We start from the raw sequence: 15,415 nt of genomic DNA on the forward strand, positions 1-15,415 counted from the left end.
GGTTTGAGGAAAGCTGGCGGTTGAAGAGAGAGGGTGTGATTCAACTCTCACCAGGCCGTCCCAGTCTGAATTGCCAATTAAGCCTGATTTATGCTTTATTGTAAGACCATGTCGTTCACCAACTGAAACGTGATGTGATGGGTCCCGTCTTTCAGTTTGAATATCAGTTCATTTCGACGAGAGACATGGTCATACAACTATGGTCATACAACAAAGTAGAAATCAATGAGGCTTTAGGCTGGCAGTAGGCTATTTAAAAAAATATATGAGTTGTTATTCCAAAACATAACGGAGGTGAGGATGTCTCCCTCTTATCGAGGGTGACAACAGCTTAGATGCTGTCTTTTGCGCTTGGTGCACACATGCTCCCCCCTGCCCAAACAATCAGCCTTGTGAGAAGTGGTGCGTGTTCTAAATTAATATATAAATGAATACAAAGAGGTCCAAAAAAGCTCTTGATAAAGCTCATTTCATCCCAAGATTGGCAACAATCCACACTTACAAAAGCAAGTTATTCTCATGACGTCATGCTTGATATTCTGTAATGATGACTTTCGCAGAAGTTGTGATGTCACAGCCACAATCAAACTGCCATGCAGTAAAGGGCCAAGTGCGCAGTTCTTTCCTTGAAGCGGCAGCCTAATTAATATTTTGCCGTTACGTACGACAGTGTTGATCGGCCAAAATCAGTTGTTATGGGTGAGCGACACCACCATACGACAAAGTGCAAATTTGGCTTATGGGTAACATTCAAAAATATGGATAGGTTGTGGTTTGCAATGTGTACTACAGGATCTATTGTACTTGAGGTAGTGTTAATAATATCGGTATCGGAATCGGTATCAGCCGATATGACCCTGCAAATAAACCGGAATCGGATTGCATAAATGTAAAGATTTAAATGATGTAGTAGGTAATTCAAACTGTCAATTGACCAGCTCAATGACCAGTCCAAATATCTAACTGTATTGTTTGCTTGATCCTAATACTTAATAGAAGAACGATAGCTTACAGAAAGCAACAGTAACACCACATCTAGGCACTATGTTACAATGGAATGCTGTACCCAATGTGTAGGCCTTGGATTGCATCTAATGTCTATCCAAAATGTCTAACGTAAGTAAGGCGTTTCATGTTGTGCTGGGAAATTAAATGAGGACTGCGTCTCTGATTTGAAAAAGGAAGAAAGAAAGTATCGTGTCATGTCCAAAATATTCTGCGTTCCCTTATTCGAAACTGGCCACCACACACCAGAATACTGCCAACAACACTGTAAAACTAAATGTAATTTTGACTATATAAAAGGATAGTGCGATGTTTCAAGCTCCACCAGCAAAGACTGTAGTGTGTGTGTGTGCGTGCGTGCGTGCGTGCGTGCGTGCGTGCGTGCGTGCGGTTTTTGTTGGGGGGGCGGGCTACAGAAATAAAAAAGGACAAATCAACATATTTCAAGGCTACTATTTCCTCCAGGAAAAACAAAAGCAAACAATAGCATTCATTGCATATTTACATATGCAACACAAAGCAGAGGTTCTTCCAACACACTTCCTGGTAAGTTAGTGCAGAAAGCAACAGTGATGCATTAGTTTGTTAGGAGCCTGGTTAGTACTGTACTGCACAGTGTAGTGAGTGCAACTGGCAGGTTATTGTGGCTGAATGTGTTCTTGGTCCAGAGAGGGGCACCTCTAAGACTCATTTAAGCCTAACTTACACTTTGTCGTACAACGTATTCGCACAGTGAAAATAGAAGATCTACAAGCTCACAACGCGCTTGATCACGAGTCACGACACGCTGTGAGCTTGAAGTTGTGCTATTTTCAGCATGCGACGTCATCATACGATGGAGCATAAGTTTAAGCTAGGCAAACAAGCCCTTTAGTGTCCGAGTGTCTGCATGTGTGCTGCATGTGGAACTCTGGTGTCCTTATGTGTAGGAATGGAGGCATTCCTTTGAGCGTGATGTCATATCCTGCAGCTCCCGTTCCTCCTTGATTTTGATGTCTTGGTAGGCATGCAAGTGACTGGCGTCCTTTAGGTAGGCCCAGTTTGCTGACAGAATCATGAGGAAGTGTATCTGTAAGAGAAGGGTGGGGGTTGATGGCCCGTGAGCATGTCAAGACGCAAAGCGAGCTAAAAGGAAGTCAGAGCTACATCACAAACAAAAGTTAAGCTTGACAAAGGACATAACACACAAGCATGTCAAGCGAAATGACTGACTGTTAAGATTATTATTGAAATCACTGTGCTGTCACTAGTATGCTACTGACAGTGCTACAGAGAAAGGCACTTTGAAGGGGAAGAGATTAGAATAGGATAGGGATGGTGCTGGATGTTGACACATGCAGGCGATTAGTAGAAAGCTAATTAAATTGTGTGTTGTGAGTCTGAGCCTATTCATTGTAGACCACAGTAAATATTATGATTTAGTATTACCTTATACTCTCTTGTCTCTTAAAGTGATAAGAAATAGACAGTTTGGGGATATTTTGTAATCAAAGATTGTTTATTTTGTATAGAAAGAGAGGAAACAACTACAGTCTTCAAAAATGTAGGAGAGAATTAAATATATGAAATATGAAGTATAAGTAATCATAAACAAATCAAAGAAAGAACAACTGTAAGCATGCAGGCTCAGTGTTAAAAAATAACCAAATGGCTCTTTAATGGCACTTTCTGAATGAATAAAGGAAATAATATCAAACAAAACATCAACTTCATAACTGAAACTATAACAGCATCAGATCTCATATGGAAAAAAAATACATTTTATAGCCTTCTTCTCTAAAATAGGAAAATGTCCTTTTATAAAATATATGAAGAAATGAGCCGAGGCTAATGGCCTCACGCAAAGGTTTACCCCTGGTACTGGCCTAACCCTTCATAGTGGTGTGCTAGATATGTGCAGTTACTTTACTATACACAACTGTTCAGCTTGTCAACATCGTCGTAAATCTGTAGATACATTATTCATTCCGTTTAGGACCTGGCTTGAGACAAAGACAATAATCAATACTGAATATGTTCTGTGTAATACTTTGCGGTTTTGCTGCTTGGCACCAAAAATGAATGAAATGTTAAGTTATCGGTGAAGAAACTAAAGAAATGTAAGGACATGGCACTTAGCCATGAGTGTACAATTGTATTTTCACCCAAAACACTAACCTCCACTATCAAAAATATAATGCCTGAGAACACTGTCATTGTATGAGATAATTTTGCTTTTCTCCTCTTAATTAAGAGCAGATTCATAAAAAATAACTATCACCAAATAAATCTGCAAAAGCTTTTACAAGTATACAATGCCTTTACTGTAACTCATTTTGATTGCAAGTGATCGATTCATTTTCTGTGTAATAATGTGTGCAAAATACTGTCACGCGCTGACGCAGAACTTTTAAACTTTAGGTTCAAGGATTATAAATAACAACACTGATGTGATTTTCCTGCTGTGCATGTTTCTGTGAATTTTAGTAACATATTTATCTAAAATAAGGCCCCAAGAGAGTAGTACAATCCAGTCAATTATACCATATCAGCTCATTCTGAAGATGCATCAGGTACACAGTAAAATCTTCAGTGTTAATTTACGCATTTGAGTTAAATGAACACTCAGGGTTTTACAGTGGACCCCCTGACAGGCATATCCCTGGATATCAAAGTATGCATACTGTATGGTCATCTATTTACACTTCATGTGAATACTAATGCAGAGATGTTGGGTTTCTATTCTCAGGTTTTTAGTTTTTCTTTTTTTTTTCTTCTTTTTTTTTGTCTGTCAGTGGCCACTGACTCTACTCAGTATGATGTCCCCCCCCCCCCCCCCCCTCCCTCAAAAAGAAAAAAAAGAACTGGGCTCTTAAAGTAATTTAAAATTTTGTGCAGCAGTCTTCTCGACTCTTAAACTTCAAAACAGCAAAGTTATAAGTGGTAGCCATCATGTAGATCAGCTGGTGAAAGAGAACAGAATAAAGGTGCAGGGTAAGAGAACACTCTGGTAACTAGTCTCCAATACCATGCAATGCTTAGCATATGGTTTGTTGTACAATGGTGTCCCGTGCCCCAAACAGTTCACGACGCTTCGCTACGTGACATGATGTGAGCTTGTTGAGCGCACGAAACCGGTCGAGCACGCAACGATGTACCAATCAGACTTTAGTACAGTAGTCAATACATTGACCCAAAAGCCAAAAGTAACAGCAAAACGAGGTATTTTTTCACAGCAGTGAAAGTAGACATATGGCTATGGTCTGCCCAGCGGAAGTCCTGCCCAGTGTACCAGCGCATGGCCGCCTCGAAAAACAAGGACGTATTGATATAATAGAACTAAATCGTCTATTTCTCGCTTCAAATGTTTTCCAAAAACATTCTTGAGAGCAACGTTTAGTTGTAAATCACATGTGCGTGATTCCAATCAGAATCAAGCATGATTCAACCAAGCCAATAATACATTTAATTATACAATGCAATTACATTTAATCATATTGTATGTATTTTATACATGACTGGACTGTCTGGACGCAGTGACCGAACGCAGTGAAATGCAACGCGGCAGTGGAGCTTGATTAAAAAGGGAACATTCCCTGACGGTGACACGACGGTGGTGAGACGCCGATGGCTTCAGTGGAGCCCCGCCGTTACACCTGTCTATCCAAACACTAACCTTTTAATCTCCCAGAAGAAAGATTTATAACAACTTAGAGCTATGCTCTTGATATATCATTTACTGTATGATTTATATTATATACTTCAACATATCTGACTGCCAGTGCCAAACAGAGAAAGTACATACTTTTCTAACTTCCATTTGTTGTACTTTAATATTATTTATATAGATTTTAGATTTGGGTTTCTATTTATTTCTTTGTGTTTTGGGCAAATGCTAATTGTATACGTGAATAATCTTGACCTGATCGGGTCCTACTTCTCTGATTCCATTCCATGTCAATTCCGAAATTTGCTTAAAGTAGTAGTTCACTCAAAAGATAAGTTATCTACCAGAGAGGTCATCAAATTATTGGCCTAGGAATGTGAAAAAGAAATCTCCATGAATTCAAGCCTTGATGGGGTGTGTAATTTATAGATAATAAGTAATTGTTTGGGCTGAACTACTCCTTTAATATACTTTGTTGCGTGCGGTGACGCACATCAAGAATAGTTGATTAACAAGCTCACAGATCTGTAATTTTCGTAGCGCGAAACGATCCACAAGCAAGTATAAATCAGGCAAAATAAAAGGGGGCCGGAGGCTTCCAAGCAGATGGTGAACAGCGAATGGAATTCGAGCCGTGGAAAGAAAGACTATGTGTAATCTCCTTTAGCGTGATTGCATACACCATGTGAGAAATGAGGAGAGGGTGCATTGCACTCATGATCTACCAATACAAACCAACCATGCAAGGATAGGCTAAAAGGAGAGGATGAGTGGAGAGGCTGAGAAATGCTTACCAGGGCAATGACAGTGGCTCCTGCCCCAGCACACGCTACGATGTACAGGTGGTAGGACAGGTAGAACTGAAGAGGGGAAATAAAAGCAAGAAAACGTCTATATTATATAAAATTTCAGGAATGACATTGCCTTGTGTTAAGTAGTTAACAAGGAATTGTCCGCTGCTCGCTCTCTGCTTCCATCGCATGGCCTTTTTCTTGTATTTGTCTGGGTGGGTCTCTTACCTCACTGGTGTTACAGATGTCACCTAGCGTCTCGCCGCAAGCCTTGCCTGGTGTAGCGTTCCATGGGATAATTCCTGCAGTCGTGAAATTAAAGGTTTTATGTTATTTACACAGAGTGAAATCTCTGCATTGTCTTCGTAAAACCAAGAATGAGACACTAAGGTTTGCCAAAAGTCTACTGAATCAACATGTGGTCGCTTTTGATTAATTATCTTTATTTATATACACAAAAGATGGTTTTAATTTACACTGTCACATGACAATAACCATAATCAGAGCACTATTTCATTGCACAACAAGCATTTTCATCTGTTATGGTTTACTGCTACTATTATGGTCTTGCCTCGTGGCGCTCAAGATGGTGCTGAGCAAGGGGAAAGAAATAACAACAGTGCTTTTCTATTCCACTCATTATTCAACTCTGCAGCACCTCAACCTGACCTGAGCTTGACTCACCGAAGAAAACAAAGCAAGACACTAGAACTAACACGTAACAATGCAACATGGAAGGTGGAAGAATGGCTTATAGGGTAGAATGAATGCTGGTGGAATGTGTTGTGTTGACGGACACAGAGTGTCATTCTCTCACCGTACTGACGGACATCGACACAGATGGTGTTTATGTTGATGGTGAGGTTGGCCATGGGCGCCTTCATGGCGGCGCAGGTAGACCACATGTTGTAGAAGAGGAAGACGGGCACAGCGGAGAACCCGAACACGCCCAGCCATGCAATGCCCAGGATGTACGTCAGGAACACAAACTGACCGCCATAGAACAGAGAGGGGACATTATTAGCATAATAAGGTATAAGGTTTCATAAATCAGTGCTGTTGAACACCCTTTACGTCTGAGTGTTGTTTTGACAATATTGAACCAATGAAAAGCAGTAAAAAGCGCTTCGGCCAAAACCTCTTAACTCCATTGGACCCTCAAACTGTCTGCTAAAGCAACTAACTCCATCAACTCTCCCCCTCTCATGCTTTGTTTTCAAAATATACGGTTTTCTTCATTTCCTGAAAACAATATATTTTTCATTTCCTGAAAAATGAACATTTTGGAGTTGGTTTCTTCCCGACAGCAAAGATATAACATTTATTCTATAGCAGCACCATGATGAACTGTTGATCCTTTTGCTCTCCACGGCTGTATACAGTACATATTAATATACAGTACATATTAATTTGGGGGCCCTTGAAATGAAATGTTTTGAGAGCCACTGTGCTATCGTAGTCCTAGGGAGGTGGTTGCATGGTAACGTACCATTCCACTGTGCTATCGTAGCCCTAGGGAGGTGGTTGCATGGTAACGTACCATTCCACTGTGCTATCGTAGCCCTAGGGAGGTGGTTGCATGGTAATGTACCATTCCACTGTGCTATCGTAGCTCTAGGGAGGTGGTTGCATGGTAACGTACCATTCCACTGTGCTATCGTAGCCCTAGGGAGGTGGTTGCATGGTAACGTACCATTCCACTGTGCTATCGTAGCCCTAGGGAGGTGGTTGCATGGTAACGTACCATTCCACTGTGCTATCGTAGCCCTAGGGAGGTGGTTGCATGGTAACGTACCATTCCACTGTGCTATCGTAGCCCTAGGGAGGTGGTTGCATGGTAACGTAGCCCTAGGGAGGTGGTTGCATGGTAACGTAGCCCTAGGGAGGTGGTTGCATGGTAACGTAGCCCTAGGGAGGTGGTTGCATGGTAACGTAGCCCTAGGGAGGTGGTTGCATGGTAACGTAGCCCTAGGGAGGTGGTTGCATGGTAACGTAGCCCTAGGGAGGTGGTTGCATGGTAACGTACCATTCCGCTGATGCAGCGTCCACAGATGGTGGTCTTGAACTCGCTGTGCAGCTCCTTGACTGCGCTGGTGGTGTAGAAGCCCTCGGCCAGCAGGATGATGCCGTACAGGAAGAAGAAGGAGGCAATGCCATAGATGACATACTGCATCAGCTGTACTCTGTAAAGGACAGACGACACCGCACATAAATTAGTGGGCTCCATCTCTTGGGGAGAAGATCCCAGTTATGTCATTGTCACTATTCTTTGCTATAACTTATTTTATTAGTTTTTCTCCTCAAAACTTTGGAGTCTATTTTTGTTCGGCTCCGACATTGTAGCACCAATAGTACTACAGTAGTAATAGAAATATTAGTTGATTTACAAGATACACCACGACACGGTCGTTTATGTAGAAAACGTTCGGGGTGTTCTCCACAGCACTCTTGTTTAAACATTGGTGGCAATTTTGCATGCCTCCAAATGCAAGTGCTGGAAAGACATGGTAAAAGTGTCAGGTGGAGTTATTGCGTTTGACATGGCACAGCTTGGGATGGAAAAGTGCTGCATGCCGTTGTTTTTTTTTTTTTTCGATCTAGTGGAATCTTGAACTCATTAACAGTTTGATGCTGATGAATTGTAAGCAGATGGCCATGGCTAAAATAGACGGGCTCAGATTCCAAAAAGAAGAGCAAAGTGACACTAAACCCCTCACTCAACAACAACAAAAACAGAGAGAGAGACGGAGACAGAGAGAGATAACAGGTGATGCACGTCTGGTGAAATCATCTGTCTGAGAGATGGAAAGCCTAGTGTAGACACTAGACAGCTTAAATTAAACAGTGCACTCCAAGAGTACTTTTAAACCCCAACATAAAACATATGCAGCCAGGGCCCTGTCTCTTCTCTTCTCTTCTCTCTTTCTCTCTCTCCAGATTCATTGTCTAGATTAATGGGTGCTACTTTCAAAACTCCATATTAGGTCTGTTCTGAAGGGTAAGGTGAAGCAGTGCGACATTTTATCATCTAAAAATAACTCACACGAACTCAACCTAATTAAAAGTATCTGCGTGTTGCGGTCACTTTGTTGACTGTAGTGGAAAAGGAAGACCAGGACAAATTCTCCTCTGATTGCGCATAACTGAACACGATTAGAACAGTAGTACATCATTTACGTCATAGACAACACTGTCATAGAAATAGCCAATCTATAAGCTCGCAATAGGTCAAATTGTGATGTGGTGTGAGCTTTTACTTTTGTTTGTTTATAATCAATGAAACCGAGTAGCTTGATTAACTATTGCACCCCGACATCCCTGTCTGACGCCAAGATGCTTATTATCTCCCTTGACCAGCGGAGGATTCCGTAGGAGGTTTAGCAGAGGAGTGGTCACTCACATGTCAGTCAGCATGGCGTGGTCACTGGTGACCTGGGAGAAGTGGGTTTCCAGGATGGCCAGTGTGCCTGTGAGGGCCACGTGGCCACAGCCGCAGAACAGGGCCACCCCGGAGAAACACAGGATGGTGGCCACCAGCGACGCGTACGGAACCCCCCCTAGACATTTGATGCAGCACTCGAAGCAACCTGGATGGAAAAAGAAGAAAAACAACGTATAGGAAAGAACTGTCAGATGACTGTTACGTAACTCGCCATATTTTATACCACGTGGCCCAAATAGCCGATCTACAAGCTCACAGCGTGTTGCATTGTGATGCGATGAGTTGTTTTTAATTGACAATCTTTTAACACCTATATTTCACCTATAAGGACAGGCCCAAAATACGGCATGTTGTTAATCACGCTTCAGTCAACGATAACATAACGTATCTGTTATGAATTAGTCACAATTTACAGCATACCACCAGCTGCCTTTGCATTTATCAGTCTCACGTGTTAAGACAAGCACAAAAAAGTCCATATAAGGGATTGTATTTCTCTCAACCCTTCGCTCACGTATAGGAAGAAGTAACAGCATAAGCTCAGGGAAACTGAGAATGGAATGATACTGACAGTAAGAAGAATGGCGTCATAATCGAACTGTTGATTCAACGAAATCACACAACAGCCTCTTTGCTGATCATTTACAGACAGGTCAAGTCATGTACATAAAAGGCTATTTCTCTGCACCTCCGCTATAACTGCTATAGCAGGCAGGCCAGGGTGCATCTCAGGAGCAGGACATGTAGCAAAAAGATGAAAAAGGAAAAGAAAACATGTCCTGGAGCACACCGGCAGTTAAAGCCCTTTTATTGCAAGTGGAAACCAACAACGTTTTGATTGTTACTGTACATCTTCATCATTCATCAGTCATTTAGACTTCTATACTAAGTATCAATTTGTCTACTCTTTTGAAGCATGCATGCCAGGTGGCATAACGTTTGTCTGTGGTCACTTCCTGTTCTCAGTACAGTACAGATCTATCGCAATTTTATCTAACATTTAATCGCAGGAATGTAAGTACACTATAATGGCTGGCTAACAGGTCAGTGCAATGGCTGTCAGCCAAGCTGTAATGGTAATCAATGGCGATGCATGATATCAGAGGCAATAAGCACAGAAATACATATTTGTGTAATTTGCATGACTCTTGCAATGAAGTGAGAATACTTAAAGGTTTGTCTGTGTTTGGCACAACAAAGTAAATTTAAAGATATACTGCTGTCATAGTTTCCCAGTCAGAATGCTCATTTTGGCTCTCTGTGTGGTACAAGAGGGACGAACACATTTTTGTCCCACGCTTGGTGAATAGGAGTTTCCATGGCAGCAGGTTAACTACAACCCAATGAGTGTGCCCACAGCAGAGTGGCTAACTGCTACGTTCTAACAAGGCCCACATTTCTCTTATGAACATGTTGGGGAGCTATAGGGTGAGCAGGCAGGAGGAGCAGAGCTCCACAGGATATGAGCCTAAACATTATATAAAAACAGTCTGGTAAAACGCTCTACTCTTGTATTGGTTGTATCAGGTGATTCTGATCTAAACCAAGCGTTTTACCCCCACAACGCTTAGAGTTACATGATAGAGACCAAACGTCAGGATGTGTTTTATTTTGTAGTGATATTCACGCCCTGTAGTAGCTATACGGTTAATTAGTATTGTTCCTAGCAGGTTCCTGGTGTCTGCCCTATAGTTAGTTACCTGTGTTGTCTCGCCTCCCTGTGATTATTATCAGTTATCTCCACCTGTGTCGTTGTCCCTAGAGCCAATCCCTGTGTTGATTGGCAGCTGTGTTCACCTGTGTCGTCCCTAGAGCCAATCCCTGTGTTGATTGACGGCTGTGTTCACCTGTGTCTGGTTATCCCTGTGTCTATATAACCCCAGTTCTTTGTTTTCTCTGTGTTTGCCACTTCTCTAATGTCCTGCTGCAGCTCTCTGTTCTCCTGGTGTTTTCCAGCATTCTCCTGCAAAATGTTATTCTCCTATGTGGGGGGATAAGGTTTATTCTCCTATGTGGGGGGATAAGGTTTATTCTCCTATGTGGGGGGGATAAGGTTTATTCTCCTATGTGGGGGGGATAAGGTTTATTCTCCTATGTGGGGGGATAAGGTTTATTCTCCTATGTGGGGGGATAAGGTTTATTCTCCTATGTGGGGGGATAAAATCTTTGTTTCCAATTCCTGCCATGGCTCAGACATATATTTTTTTTTAATTTATATTATTTCACAATTTAATATTTAGAAAATCTCTTTGCAAGGAAGTCCTGGCCTGTACAGTATGTGTGCAGACAGTGAGTGGTCCAAACAGCCCTTCATTACTTTTTGTAATGAAGGGCGCTGTGCGTGCGCGCAGACACATGTGCCCTTTTCTGGAGTTTAAGCCCCTGCCCCCCCAGTGCTCTCTGCACGGGCCTGAGTTACAGACCTGTAAAGGGTCCATTTGGAACCCCTTCAAGGAACGAACCCTGAGGGTCCCTGGACCCCACTTTGAAAACCACTGATTTAACATGAAATAAAAAAGAGTCTGGTGAAACGCTCTGCTCTTGTAATGGTTGTGTTAGGTTGGGTTATATTTGCACTCACTACTGTGTACTGTGTTGCTTGTAGGTTTTCATCTCTTTGAGAGGGATGTAACAAATCGCTCTCAAAAGAGATTTGAATCCTTGTTTTTTGATGTGAAGCGTGATAATGATTTATCTGCAGCCAAATTACTGCCGTGCTAAAATGGTTCATGAGTGACAGATGCAATAACACCACCAGTCACACTGATAGTATGATGCATCCCGTGGTCTGGAGTACAAGTCGACAGTTCTGACAAGCTTCATTTAGAAAGCAGCAAGGCTGTCTGACTCATTATGTGTCTGTTTTCAGCGCTGCCTTGAAACGTATCATAACTTTGATTACAATAACACTCGCCGTGTGGCCTGTTTGCTGTGACATTATCACGACAGACAGTCGGCATCGTGTGTCAACCTCCATCCAAATGGATCTGACTGTGAAAATGTGTCGCTGCCTGCCACAGTTTGACCTGCATAGCCTACAAGTAAACACACACACACACACACACACACACACACACACACACACACACACAGGCGTCGCTGTCATGAACAAAGATCTTTTTCTCTCAATGGAGAAGCCTTGTGCCTCTGACTGGGTGTTATGTTTAATAACTCTATAAATCTGAGGTGGTATTTTCTCAGCTGGTGTGGACATGTTGGCTCGTTGGTAATAATACTGTTTTGGCTAACTGAACCAACACTGGCACAAGGAGAGAGACCCACTGACGTGGATTTAACGATTAAGTGACCTCACGAATGATCCTCTGTTCACACAGGACCACTGTACAGGAATTCTTCTTGTTACTTAATGTGGAGCAAGACAAAAAAAAAAAGAAAAACATCAAAGCTCCACACAAAGTCTGCACAAAGAACTACAGATGGAGGATTGGACTAATGTTAGTTATCCCAGTGAATATATTTTCAGAGAACCTGGGCTTTCTGCAATCTTAGGATTGGTATAGATAGAAATAGTGCTGTCGTCAGGCAGCCTATGTCACACGTGATATAGGACTACCCATTCATTAGTAGGACAAAATGGATTTGGTTACACATTGTGTACACTCCCAGAGTTACAAATGGATACATGGACACTGAGGATGTTACTGTGTACAATCACACTTACGGTACACAACTCCTGTCCCTAGATACCGCCCCCCCCCCCCTTGGTGTGCTCATCAAAGCCATCTGAGCAGCAATCAGCTGGGTGAAGCTGTGAAAGACATTTCCGCTCCCCCAGGAACCAGAAAATGCTCTGCATCTTCACTTTACGGCGTACAGGATATTACAGTCCCATACGGCGGTCCTCCCCCGCAGCAGGTGGTCGGGTCAGCAGGACGCTGTTTACTCACTGGATGACACGTGCACGCCACGGCATGCAGGCGCACAAAATGGAGCCGGCCTGCGCGGCACGCTCTTACATGAACGGAGCGCTGCAAATGAGAATCACATTGGCTCTTTCTTTGAATCCTACTCTTTGATGACTTTCACATGCTCCTAGCCATGCAGGCCCCGGCTGATTTGCCGGCGTTTAGACCTTTAAGGGCCACTACAAGACTCTCCGCTCGACATCTCATCATCGCCACATGAATGAAATGAGGGCGGCGGGCGGGAGAGAGAGAGAGAGAGAGAGACAGAAACAAACAGAGACATAAACAAAGGCTGAAGCAAACAGAGAAAGAGACGGGGACAATCTGTGGCTGAGGTTTTAATGACGGTCTCGAGGCTTTGCAGTTGTTGTGGTTGCGGCCTCGGATCACAAGTGGCTGAGAGGGGAAGAGAGAGCAGAGAGAGGGAGGGTGATGCTGAGAGAACGACTCTATGACAGAGAGAGAGAGAGAGAGAGAGAGAGAGAGAGAGAGAGAGAGTGATAAACTAGACATGCAGAAGGGCAGACTCTCCCTCAGGGACACCCAGAGAGGAAGGCTGTGATACAAAGAGCCAGTGTGTGAAGTGGTAAGTGCTGTTCATCACATTGGTCTCTCAGGGGCCGTTCAGAGCGCCACTGATCCACTGCCCTGCTCTTCCGGCCCGCGTGGCTGGAGTACAGGACCCCCCCCCCCTCCAAACACAACACACACACACACACACACACACACACACACACACACACACACACACACACACACACACACACACACACACACATACACACACAGAAACACAGAGTCACCGGCGCTGCAGACCCACCACACACAGCACGGCCACAATGGGGCACTACGGTGGGTGACGATGGGTGGGCACTCCATATAGAAGACCAACATTCAACCACAATACAATTGCATGTAAGTTCTATTTTATTAACTCTAGCATACAAATTGGATAGCATTCTATTGACAATTAAACAAAGGTTATCTCGGAGATCTTTGGTTATATTTGGACACTCTCTGATTTAAATGAACAGCCAGGACTTTTTACATTGTAGGCAAACGTGGAGAGACACACAAAGAGAGGACGAGGGTTTGGACCCCAAACCTGCACTGCTATGTCTCATCACCATGACTCCCATGCTCCTCAGACCACTCCATCACACACACAAGCTCCCCCCAGCACGCACGTACACACACACACACACACAGCTGGCCCAGATTAATCAAAACCCCCTCCATCCCCTCGGCAACCGAACCCCTCACGTGAACGCAGCCTGACAGCGTTACAAAGCGCCAGACCGCTGCAATCTTTGCAACAGCTGGGACCGTCACTGGAACGAGGCAAGTAAACAGAGCCTATAATATTCCACATAGTCCCACTATTTACAGTACCTGTGTGCGTGAACACACACACGCATGCATGCACGCGCACACACACACACATACACACACACACACACACACACACACACACACACACACACAAGCACACAGTTCTATTTATGAGGAGGACAACCCGTGTCTCCTGCTTCTGTCTCACCCACTGAGTTCTTAAGCATTAAAAAAGGCTTCAAGGCGAGCTCTGACCAGCTAACACCAACACATCAAGTCCTAAATCAGACATCCAGCCTCATTACTAGCAGATGTGGGGGGGGCGCCGCTAATGTGATGTGTTGTTGTTTGTTGCTCTGCTGGGGAGAGTCGCCAAAACACCATTTATGAGAAGTACTCTGATTTTCCACACACTCCTCGTGCAGAGGAACGCCACTTAAAACAGCCTAATGGCTATAACCATTCTCAGGGGGAGTGTGGTGGGGGCCTTTAGCCTCCAGACCCAACTCATCTGAAGCGATCCTGCTGTTTACTTGTCTTACAAGGGAAACATATACTCTGTTAGCTAATGGCTTGTGACTGCAGCTCACCCATGGCTGCGTGAGAGAGGTTGGCATGATGCACATTATGTTTAACCACATTATTTTCAAAAACAGCAAATATGGGAGACCCACAAGCTCACAATATAATATGTCACATTGCAACATGTTGTGAGTTCGTAGATCTGCTATTTTTGTCGTACAACAGAGTATACAGTATAAAGAGCTTAAGTGGTTAATCATCACCGGTAAGGGGGTAATAATGGCAACAATAGCTCCACATGTAGTGTGGGAGAGAAAGAAAGAGGGTGTGTGTGTGTGTGTGTGTGTGTGTGTGTGTGTGTGTGTGTGTGTGTGTGTGTGTGTGTGTGTGTGTGCATGTGTGCACGTGTGCACGTGCCTGTCTTTATGAGTGTATACATGTGGTAAACAAAGGCACAATGCTAAACAAATTGCAATAAACCTCCTCCTTTCCTCTGTAGCCTTGCCAACAGTGGAGCTGATCCAGAGCAACACTCCTTTCAAATGGAATTTAAAACATTCTGAAGTCCATCAGACAGCTCAAAACAACACAATGAAGGCAATGTGATGTTCTGAGCAACATTCCGAACAACAACATCCACATCATTAATAAAAGTCAGTGGCTCAGTCGGTAGTGCTGGAGGTCCTGCGTCTCGCTGGGGACGCTGTGGGCGCGTTCTCTCCTCCGTGTCATCAGTGCCCTAGCCATACCC

At 43.5% G+C, this 15,415-nt stretch overlaps 1 protein-coding gene across 2 annotated transcripts in view; it reads right to left on the bottom strand.

The window, feature by feature from the left end:
• Positions 1-297: 297 nt before the first annotated feature.
• The window catches only part of gpm6bb (glycoprotein M6Bb), a 33,067-nt gene continuing 17,949 nt past the window's right edge, over positions 298-15,415 (bottom strand). The window contains exons 2-7 of one of the 2 annotated variants that reach the window (XM_080786661.1): positions 8,843-9,029; positions 7,469-7,625; positions 6,260-6,431; positions 5,671-5,744; positions 5,446-5,511; positions 298-2,074 (exon numbers count right to left, since the gene is read on the bottom strand). In XM_080786661.1, coding sequence (XP_080642787.1) covers positions 1,925-2,074; positions 5,446-5,511; positions 5,671-5,744; positions 6,260-6,431; positions 7,469-7,625; positions 8,843-9,029 — 806 coding nt within the window. In that variant the 3' untranslated portion in view covers positions 298-1,924. Of the gene's footprint in view, positions 2,075-2,481; positions 3,948-5,445; positions 5,512-5,670; positions 5,745-6,259; positions 6,432-7,468; positions 7,626-8,842; positions 9,030-15,415 lie in introns of those variants that run through there. The other variant, XM_080786662.1, reaches the window with a different exon arrangement.

This window comes from Protomyctophum bolini, assembly GCF_963924005.1.
Source record: "Protomyctophum bolini genome assembly, chromosome: 16".
NCBI lineage: Eukaryota > Metazoa > Chordata > Actinopteri > Myctophiformes > Myctophidae > Protomyctophum > Protomyctophum bolini.